The sequence below is a fragment of the Crocodylus porosus genome, unplaced genomic scaffold (assembly GCF_001723895.1).
Source record: "Crocodylus porosus isolate Cpor-Errol unplaced genomic scaffold, CroPor_comp1, whole genome shotgun sequence".
NCBI lineage: Eukaryota > Metazoa > Chordata > Crocodylia > Crocodylidae > Crocodylus > Crocodylus porosus.
Genome location: NW_017728939.1, coordinates 1,091,144 through 1,102,697, shown reverse-complemented (window position 1 = coordinate 1,102,697; position 11,554 = coordinate 1,091,144). Strand labels below are relative to the sequence as shown.

The window sequence follows — 11,554 nt, the reverse complement described above, 5'->3', positions numbered from 1 at the left end:
TTTATGACTCCAAAAAGATGCCTGAGTCTTAGTTGTAGTCGCCAAACTCTTCCTTTTCCCGAGGCCCTTTCGAGAGGGATTCAGGAAAGTCCCATAAACCAGGCTGGAGCAGAGACACTACCCCAGTCGATTTCAGGGGTGCCCCTTTACTGGCACAGCACAAAATACATCACGAGTGATTTGTGATGCTAAAACAGCACAGGACGGTGTTGTAGATAGGATTAATCTGAACAGAAAGCTGATACCATCAGATGATGGCTGGAGAGCCACCGTGAACAGAAAGGATGAATGAATGCATCGACGGTGCAGAGACGCCGTCCAAACAGGTGGTCCCAGCCCAGAGGTGAGAACTGCATGCGTCAAATATGTCCTGCAAGTGAAAGGGAGCGCAGAGCGAGTCCTTGCTGTCCCAAGGGGCCTCGTCCATAGCAAAGGAACGCATTATTTTCCACGACAGCAGAAGTCTCCCAACTGCCGCACTGTGGTCAAAGTCGAGCTCTTGTAAGAGCTGCCCGGTGCTACCTACTTTCCTGAACACGTGGAAACTGGGATCCTGCAGAGCTGCCAAGGAGGACAGAGGTTCATCCATGAAGTCTGGGCCCATAGCACATTGCACCTGTGTTTCCAGTGGTTGAAACAAGCTCTTACCTCTGCCAAGTCCATTTTTATTCATCACCACTGAATTTCTCTATTAAGGGGGGGAAGAGGGGGGTAATTGGCTTGCAGGGGAGTTAATGAGCAGTTTATTTCTGTCCAGCTGCATTAGCCTAGCCTAATTTCTAGCATACCTTTAAACCAGGGGCCATTCTGTCCAGCCTGCAGGGCCCCTCAAATTTGCAAAATTAATATTTATCTGCCCCTGGGCTGCCTGTCATGTGGCCCTCACTGGCTTGCCAAAACTCAGTAAGCAGCCCTCTACCCAAAATAATTGCCCACCCCTGCTTTAAACACGTTCAGTTGTAGGCTTTTCCTCCATCTCTTTCTGAACCCTTTGTCCTTTCCTGTAGGAGGAGGCCACCTTCTTTAATAAGGTTCATAATTTTTTTTTTTTTAAATCATGAAAGTTTGGGGCATTTCCTCTTTCTGTAATTGGTGGATGTCCCATGTTCAAAGGTTTCCATGCTAAAAATAATGCCTAAAAATGTACCTGCCAAATGCATGGCAAAAACATATAACTAATCCTCATGCCCATCTATGGGGAAGGAAGTATGCAAATTCTGCAATGGCAAGAAATGAGTCAGAAAAGTGAAGTGATTTATTCACAGTGTAAGAGGGAACTGGTGCCCAAGCCAGAGAATCAGAGCACAGGAATTCCTGGCTGTTATTTGCAGGCTCAGACTACCAGGCCATTCATGTTCCCATTATACTGCCGCTTGATTTTCATTCTACAGAGCAGTAAGTGCAATGTTCCATAGCTTCACTTTTCTCCATCTTCATATTTATTTGAATCTGAAAAGCAGCTGGAAATGAAAGGAATGCAACCCCCACTCTACCCCCCTCCATGCACACTCAGACAATGGAATTTAATTCCATATTGAACCCAAACATTAAAAAAAAATCAATATAGCCAGTTTTCAGAGGCACTTTAGTGAGTTACTCAGCCAAGTCTACTTGAAATTCACTGGAGTATGGATGGGTTTCTAATTCCCTCCAGCTCTTGAAAACCTCAGCCCTTTTGAGAAAATTAGGGAAAGATTATTAAAAAAAAAAAAAATGTTTGGAAGGCATCAGAAAACCAGTCACTAACTGGTAGGATTACATGCCCAGACTGCTCCAAAACTATCTGTTGTAAGGGTTTATTGCTCTTCCTTTGGGTCACCTATTAGCAGCTGCTGGTGGAGACAGGATACATACTGGACTAGCTGGACCGCTAGCCTGATCTGGTCTGGCAGTTTCTACATTCTTACAAGCATCACTGCACTCTTGTGAAGGAGGGAATCATTATTAGACTTGTTTTAAAGCTGGGTATAACAAAGCAAAGAGAGAGGATAGAGCATCTTGGCCACCACAGTGTGGTTAAAGGCAGTAATGGGAATTATTCAAGTCAGGCTCACAATCCGTTGCACTTAACACTGAATCATATACCCTCTCACAGTTTAAACATAGGAGCATTCTTCAACTCAGACTTGGTCTGAGCTTAACACATCCCCTTCAAGCTGCAGAAATCCCTTGAGAACTCTCCAAAAAAGAGCACTTTCAGAGTAAGTACTGTTCCCTGTGGACAGGTCCCCCTACACCCTGCTGCAATGGTTTCCTCTTTGTAATTTAAAATAATCGCCCTCCCAGCATGAAATCCCAAAAGCTCCAGTATACCTGGTATCCTACCCAGACACATTTGCTAAACTGAAGGCATTTTGGCTAGATCCATCATCTAACGCCATACAACGAGCTTGCTCGTGATTATTTTATTACCTCATCTCCAGAAGTGTTTACTTATTAAATCAGAGGATGTTAGAATATTAGATTTATGGGCAGTGCAGGGGGAAACAGAATTCTGTTTGTGACAAATCGGTACCAGTTGGTTACCACTCACAATCAGCTATCCCTAGACAGCTCATTTTCATCTGGGGCACGTGCCGGATAACAGCATTACCTGTAGGCTCCTGGGGCCTGATCTAGCACGGTACTGAAGTTAGAGCTGGGGACACTCAGCATTTATCAAGATTGGACCCTTAATTAATACTGCACACTGCTGCTGAAGATCCGTAGTCAGATTTTCAGATGATGTAAAGTGACAAGGCTGTGCTAATGCTGATGGATCAATACTGATTTACACCACTGAGGATATGGCCCGTTATATTTAACATGCACTAAAACTGACTTCCTTTCATAGCTTTTGTAACCAAAAGCAGTTGCACAACCCACAGAGCTAGAGGGACAAACGTTACTAGACAATTTAAAATCAGCAACTTTTAGTGGCAGTCATTTCAGCTTAAGAGTCTAAATGATAATTTGCCACTCCTGTTTCCATGTAACGCCATGCTCTTTCCTGGTGCCTGGCATGTGGGATCCACCCTGGGGAAGTAATTACTGCATCTGGTGGTTAAACGCTTAGACGCAGCATCCCAGCCTGGGATCACAGAGGGAGACAAAGCACACATTGTCTGCAGGCTCTCCTATGCTGTGTTAGGTCCCTATGTTAAGGTACAGCAAGGAGGCACATTTGCAGGAATACTGACGTGGGCCATGGTTTTCACGTTGCTTCTCTGTGCAGATGAAATGCTGGAAAAACCAGTCTAGCCCTCAAAATTTTTTTGGCTTGATCAGTCACTGGGAGGTGGTGCTTTAAGAAGGCAGGAAGGGGTGGAGGAAATGATTTAGAGCGCTACAAAACAGCCTCATCAAGTGTCCCCGTGTTGCAGAGGGAGGAAAAGTCAAACCTTTCCCACATTCTCTCCAGCACAAAAAACAAATCATTCACAGCTCTGGCTAAAGGCATCTAGGATCAAAACACCAGTGTAAGGTCTTTAAAATCTTGTAAGACATGTCACTACACTGAGAAGCCACCAATGCATATCAACAAGCAGGCACTTTTGGCTCCAAAAAAGAAATCTATTGATATATTTATTTAATTGCTATTTCTTAGAACTAGAATGGCATTCCCCTTGCCTTTCCAAATAAATTAGTTTAGGAATTTCCGGTGAAAGGCTTTGCTATTTATCCATACGCTGATTAGGTATAAACCAAATCAAACATGTGAGGTTGACTCAGAGTCGAGTCAGTCACTTTGTACTGGAGGTACAACAATCAAACACTGTTCATAAGAGTGTTCCTCTTATTTTTCTACCCTTTTTGGCCTCTGAAACCACATGAAATATCTAAGAGTTGCTATTAGGCTGGCAACTTCTCTAATGAACTCTTTATATAATGTCTAAGTAACTCTCAGCTGAATTTCAACACTATGCTCCAGTTTCTGTCTCAGTTTAAATTGAAGAGACATTGTTTGATGTTGCCTTTTAATGGTCTACGAGTTCTTAAGAGACCTTGGGGGCTGATCTTGGGGAGGACAGGAATACACAGGCTAACATCAATGTACTTGTACTCCGCTCTATTGCATGTGACCAGAATATGGAAATACAGTCTCACTTGCCATCTTTCATCAGCCTCCTTGTAAAGCATCTGCAGAGGATCAATTCAATTAAAGTAATGGCATTGAACCAATATATATTCTCTCCGGGATGTTAGCTAACACTGAAGTGAAAAAACTTTAACCCATGCCTGCTTGATGCAGAACTGTGTAGCTCTGTCACAGGTTCTTGATAAGCCAGCCAGATTCATTACAGGTCTGAAATTACGAGTGTCAGTCAATGCTACATCACTTGCTGAATTTATTGCTGATGTGTTGTCTACTCTAATGCAAAGCTTCAAGAATAGCCGAACGTGCACAGTGCAGGAATAGGGCTTATCCTGGTAGGTGCAGCCCCATAGGAGGCAGCAGCTTTGCATCTCTGTAACTAAGACCATGAAAGGCTCACAGACCCAAAACTTCAGCTGTCGGTGAAGCACTTTGTAGTTCCTGAGTCCCGGGCTGCCCTGCACTAGTCTGCCTCGGAGAGACTTCTGTTTATGGTGCTGCGAGTATATTGCAGCAGCTGGGCATCCATGGAGCAAGAAGAGTTAATTGCGTATAAAAGTAACATGTAAACAAAACGTATTAATTGAGTTTAATTAGTCTTCCCTTCAGATGACAGATAAAGTAGTTAAATGGTTTGCCCAGGGCCACCTGGAAAGCTTCAGAGAGTGATCTCACCGATGCATGTATGAATGGGACCAGAATCTCACCTTTTAAAACTCGTAGGACTAGATCATCTTTCTACTCACAAATAGTCTTTCCTTCAACCCTTATTTACTTTTCCTCTGAGTACACTTAACGTGCAAATAGATTCATTTTTGTCTACATACAGATCTTCTCATTCCTAATCCCTCTGACCTCACACTATGTTTGAACCATTACGGGTACATATGAGTTTGATGCAGTCCAGGTAATGACACCTCCAGTTCAGATGGGGGCTTCATTAGCTAGGCACTGTATCTCACACAATGAATCAGTCCCTGATGCAGAATTTATAGTCCAAGTAGACAGGAAGGAAGAAGTGGGGGGTGGGTAGAAGGAAGAATGATCATCTCCATTTTATAGGTGGGGAACCGAGGCAGAGACAGACCTTGATTCAAAGACCATGGACCAACATACATACCTACACAGAACCAACAATTACCCTAAACAACCGAGCAAGCTGTAAGATACAGCCAAGCCCTCCAATACCACCAAATTTGCACTGAGGAGAATACCTGCAATTGTTGCCTCACAAATCTCAAAAGGGCTCTCTCCCAGCAAGGACACTCCTCTAGAGAGATAGATCATACCTTTTGAAAGAGCCACCTGGTTGCTGCTGTACAGAAAGAAACCCCCATGAATTGCACACCATTAGTTACGACATACCACCTTTCCCGGGAACCCAGATGGAAAATCCTCAAACAATTGCAACCCACACTAAAGACAACTTAATTCTTAAAAAAGTTCTTCCCAGAAGCACCCATCGTAGCCTTTAAACAAGCACCGAACCTTGCCAGCCTCATCACCAGAAGCAAACTTCCTTTGGCCCAAAGCGTACTGAATGGATCCAGACCATGCTGGGACAAGAAACACAAAACCTGCCAACACACCACCAACACTACCACGATAACTACACCCCACAACAAAACCATCACTGTTCCTGGATCTTGCACCTGCACCTCCAGAAATGTTACACATCTCATCCAGTGCACTAAATGTCCTGATGGAAAACACGTAGGAGAAACCAAATGAGAACCGTGTACCAGAATGAACGCACATTGGAAATCTATCAAAGACAAAAATACCCAACAACTTATGGGCACACACTTCTGAAGGTAACCACTCTCTCGTCTTTCAGTTCTAATCCTCCAAGGGAATTCACAAAACACCTTTTGTAGACGAGCCTACAAACTTCACTTCATAAAATCTACCGGATGCAAGAAATCATGGACTAAAATGTAGAAGACATTGGATTGATAGTACATTATAATCTCCCTGCCATCTGATAACCCCAGGAAACGGAGTGTCAGCATTTTACCAGCTGCATTCCATCACCAATTCAAATCCCCACCGCCACCTGTCTCACACCTATGGTCTCACAGGGCCTCTGAGCCTCACTGCTACGCATTTGCATTTTCACGGCCCTGCATTTTGCGTACTGGCTCCCATTCCACCCAGGAGAGCACACACAGCAACAACATACTCTCCCTGTGCCTGAAGAAGGGTGTCTGTACTGGAAGGCTTGCAAAGAACAATTTTTCCAACTATTTAATAGATCTAATAAAAGATATCACATCTACCCAAATAACCTTGTCTGCCTCGACTCTAAAAGAGGCGTTCCTATTCAGCACAGCACTGTAGTCTGTAAGCACATACTTTCCTGAATCAGGGCTTAAGTGACCTCCCTGAGATCATCAAGAAAGCCGGTAGCAGAGCCAGGCATTGAATTTAGATCTCCTGAGTAACAGCTCAGTTCCTTATTCACAAAATCACCTTTGTGTCAATGAATGAAATTAGGTCAATTTAAATGAACTTGCAAGTGGAAAGTCACTGGAGTAAATGCTCTGCTTTCTTAAATAATAAACGTGACAAGTCTAGGCCAGCCAGCAATCCCCTTTCTTTTCCCTATGCAGCATTTTATGGCCATTTTTTTAAAGAGACAAAACCTCAGAAAAAGGGCAGTGTAAATCCCTCAATAAACTAGAGAGATACCTGAAGCAATACAGGACTAGAAATCTCTCTCTCAATGCATTTGACCCTCAAGGCCTAGTGATTAAGTGAGTATAGACATTATTATTTCACTATCTTTTTATCAGTGACAGAAGGGTTACTGTTGTACAAGAAAGGACAATTTTACAAAGCTGCAAGACACAGACATACCTGGCAGCATGGTGGTATCATTGCATCTGGACTACAGGGCAAACTGTCCCCCAAAGAGTGAGGGATTTTGTTAGCTCAGCAATTACGGATGTCACTGCTTTGATAAGGATTTCTGACTGCAGCTGTTTTTCCCAGGAGGCTGTGTGCTTACTCGCATCCGGATGTTGATGTTCAGCACTGACACCTGCGATAAAATAGTACTGTTGATCAGTTAAACACAGTTATCGTATCTGTTCTTTGTACAACTGTAGGCACTCTGGGGCAGGGAGCCACTTTTTATGATATGCACATATACAGTCTAGTAGAAAGGACCTTGGTCCTTGAAGGGCACATTCAGGGCATTTCTATACCTCCTCAGGCTCTTGTTAAAGCACTAAAGAAGCTGCATTATATCCATTTCTGGAGGTCCCGGACACAGAGCATGCCCCCATACTGCAGGTGTCCCTACCTCTTAGTTTCTACAACAATAGAAATAACATGGCCTCTTCCAGAGGGCTTCAGGTCTTTCAGGCTGGGAGGAGAGGGCCTCAAAGTGCTTCAGGCTGGGAAAAGGGGAAGTAAAATGCATAGGGTTTGGGCTGGGTTCACTGGGCAGGCCAGATCTGTCCTCCTGGAGTGCACCCCTGTCCAAATATCCAGCTCTCAGTCCTGTGGACCTTAATAAGGATCCATGCACAAGAAGCCGCCATTCACTGTGTGCCAGGTAATAAGAGAAAGAAGCTGATACTGGCTGGCAATTAGGAGGAGAGGAAGCTCTTTGTTCCAAAGGAGACAAGGGGATTAATTACTGCCTCTGCTGCTGCCAGCCTGCTTAAAGACAGAAGAGGCAGTCCCCTTTCCAGTTGCTATTCCAGCCTGAGACCTAACTGGAATTGCAGCTTCTCTTAATACCTTCACTGTCACTGCTACTCCTTCTTTCATAGCGTGATCATATATTCTGACCTACCTTCTGCATCAGCTTCATAGGTAAACTGGCAGGTATTGAAAGGTCTGGGACAGAGCAGTGAGCCTTGGGGCACACATCCCAGCATGCCTGCTACTGCCTGGGGATCTTTAACAGCAGAAGCTGCAGTTGCAGACTGGAGCAGCTTTACCAGGAGGCCTGAAGGAAGTCTCATATCTATAGGGCTTCCTGCCATTTAGGCAAGCACAGCTGGCATGAGACTCGGGGTCAGGGAAGTGTTTGGGAGCATAATCAGGAAAGACTCCTGAAAGAAAAGAGCACATCCTCTTCCTTCCCAGCTGGGGAAGCTTGGAAACCCTCTGCTGGTTAGTTCCGTGTTGCAAGTTCCTTCGCTCTCTGGGGACAACCTTTGTTAACAGAGGAAGCCGTGAGGGGGCCCACAGTGCAGTGTAGGTAGGACTTTATTGTCCTGCCCTGTCTGAAGAACCTGCTCACATAGATCCATAGGTCCCCAGCTCGTGGACTAGATTCTTCCCCATCTGGAGAAACTAGAAACAAGTTGGACTTCCTGACTAGTCCCAACCCCTACCCACTACTTGGGAGCTGCTACATACCTTTCTGAAATTTCAGACTGAACTGTTGGGAAGGAGCAGGGTTTTCTACAGCCCTTCAGCTTTGCCAGGGTAGGGAGGACAAGCAGGGAGAGTGGATTTCAAGCTAGTGAGACAAAATGTAGAGTTCAGGATAAAAAACTGGAACAGGCTAATGTGTCATAAAATGGCTCTCTAGTTTTGGCCTGCTAAGTGACCCGGGAAACAACTCGGCTCCTCCAACAGTTACTCACAAGTGGATGGGATGATGCTGTTCACCACAACCGGGTCTGAAGTTAAATGCGTTTAGTACAAAGCATTAAGTGAACACTCCCTCAGCTGAACTAATGCTGTACACCTCTGACTAAAGAACAGTGACACACACATGTGGATTTTATTTCCTGCCCTCTGAGTCACTATTGAAGGGATGCCATGCCAGTCCATGTCTCTTGGAGCTTGAGAAAGCAAGAAGCCTAGCCTAGTGATCAGAGCAGGGGTTTGGAAACCAATGCTCCAAAGCTGGCTTTGACAGAGTCTTTGTGATAATACTATATCTATATTATGAAAGCATCCAGAGCTTGCACAGCTCTAGGCATGGAAGAGAAAGTCCCCCAAAGAGTTTAACTCCAAACAAACAAAACAGGGAATGGAGAGAAGAAAGCCACGTGCCCTGCCAAAGGTCACACAGTAAATCTGTGGCAGGAGTGAGATTTGAACCCAGAGCTCCTAAGACCCAGCCTATTGTATATACACATTCCTCATCTTACTTCTCTGACTTAGTTCTTACACTGATGAAGTGGAAATGATGATCATTACAGATGGTGCCACTAGTTCTATTATTAATGCTGCCTGGCACTTCCCCTCAGAAGAACATGACTTCACTCATATCCAGTACAGGCAATCACGCAATTAAAACCATATTGTAATCCATTTCCATATGTGGAGGCAAATTAAGGTCGCATAAGCAATCTGGACTTTAGTCATAATAATATTCTCTTTAACATGGTGTTTTCTGTGTGCAATAGAGCATATAAGCCAATGTTGGGCTCTTGTTGTCACTTTGACTGTATGGCATTAAACTATTACTATGACAAATAAAATCTGGAAAAGCAGTTTGGAAGAGGTTGTAATACTTGGTGTCATTTTTCCCCTGCCAAGTGATTACACTTAATTGTACTCTGAATCACAATATTTCTAGACAACTTGTACTTATTTTAAATTCTGTTAACAGCAGGTAGGGATGCAATTAAATTGCAAAATGAGTCTTGTGCTGCCATTTATAAACATCACCGTTCAGATGATCAAATACTGTGTTCTTTCCCTAAACCTACATAGTTGGGTGTGCAGGAGACTTTTATGGCTTGGAATTGTTTTAATCTTTAAAGATGGTTTGGTTTATTTAAATGAGGAATTAGGATGTATGCACCTGTGATGCCATTTACATTCAAACGACAAGCTGACTGCTCATGAATATTGAGCACTGGCATTTCGTGACAAGAAGCCAAGCACGGAGTTAGCGCTGGGCAAAGAACTAAACCAACATCAACTGCAGATCCCTTGAGGAAAGGCTGCATCAGACAGTTGTGTACACAGCTACGCTAGTTTATTTTAGGTAATGTCGGGACAACAGAGGCCTCCCTGAACAGCAATGCATATGCCCAATGTTTGACAAGATGCTACTTGATTAAATAACATTGTGAAAACAGACTGAGGGGGGGGCCAGGGGTCCCCCTCAGCTTGTGTAGCACCATCTTCCCTAGATGGATGCTGTTAACATTTTCATAGCTTCAGCTGCAATCTTGCCTTCCCCTTGTCCCTATCTCCTTTACCTTGACTCTATAAAGAGTTTGGGGGGAAACTCACATGCACACAAATACTTGGATTTGACACCAGAGTTGTGAGCAGATTTAATTCCTGATGCAGGAGTTGCACTCCCACTTCATCAGCAGCATTCATAGTCTATGGCTGAATCTTTCGAAGCTGATTCAGCCAAATCAATTTGGGACAGTGATCCAAATCTTTGAATCAAATCACTGTCCTCCAAATCAGCTGAATCCAAATTGAATACTTCCCTATTCGCACAGGAAAACTCTGTGGGGCTCCTGGGCCTCTTGCTCTATTAAAGCGCAGAGTGCAAACCTCATAAAGATTTACCTCTAAGCCTACCTTAGGCACTGGTTTAATTGGGACCAGCACAGAGGACTCTTCCACAACTTACTGGGGATATGGGGACTACTTTTTGTGGCTGTTCTGCTGCCAGTTTCCAGTGCAGACCCATTTTAAGATTTCAGTAGAATAGGAGACCATTTGTCATCCCCTGCCTTGCCAGGATGAACTTCAAACCATCTATGATTTAGGAAAAGCTGTCACATAAGCTTCCTGCCCCCATGAAATGTATGTATGATCTGCTGAGAGCAAGTGGATGAACAGTATAAGTACGGTTTGAACTGCGTTAACCAAAAAGGCTGCCATCCCTTAGTTGTGGTATTCTTAACAGAGGCCACATTTACAGGGACCCTGTCACTGCACCTATAAACCCACTTGACAGTCTCTCCTCTGCTGAGATCTGTGCAAAGAGGATGACAGGACCACAAAGTTCCCACCACAGTACAAAGTGACGGCAACCCTTAAGTTGCTCTACCTGGTGACAGTTTACTTTAGTCCATAGGACTGCAAACTGCTATATGCACTGCCCAAACCTCAGCCTGTGTACAGTGCAATGGGACCCCCTCTAGGGTAGCGCCCAGAGAGCAACCTAACAAATGCAATCATCAAGGGCAGCACACCAGCCAAGAATTCAGAAAACAGCACTCGATTCTGCTCCGGTATTGTCCCCTATCCCAGCTAACATCCTCCTTGCTGTCACCATGAACAGCTGGCAGAGAATCCAGCCCCAATTACTCCCCACACCAAGGGAATTCTGAGCTAGGAAAATAGGCCCAGATATTGGCCTCTTTGTGCCCCTCAGGCAGTGCAAAGAGGATGGGTCCAGAGGCAAGAATCAGACTCATTAGCTGTATTAGCGCCTAAGGCACAGTGAAGGAGGCCAGCTGAAAATTTAGCTCAGTACTTCCCTCCCCGCCCCCCATCCGTGCACACAAACCCACAGTATGTTTTGGCTCAAAT

General features: G+C 44.4%; 1 protein-coding gene across 1 annotated transcript in view; it reads right to left on the bottom strand.

The window, feature by feature from the left end:
- Positions 1 to 6,970, bottom strand: part of CLIC4 (chloride intracellular channel 4) — a 68,243-nt gene extending 61,273 nt beyond the window's left edge. Inside the window, exon 1 of the mRNA XM_019547632.1 lies at positions 6,935 to 6,970. Coding sequence (XP_019403177.1) covers positions 6,935 to 6,955 — 21 coding nt within the window. The 5' untranslated portion in view covers positions 6,956 to 6,970. The remainder of the gene's footprint in view (positions 1 to 6,934) is intronic.
- Between the last annotated feature and the right edge of the window lie 4,584 nt (positions 6,971 to 11,554).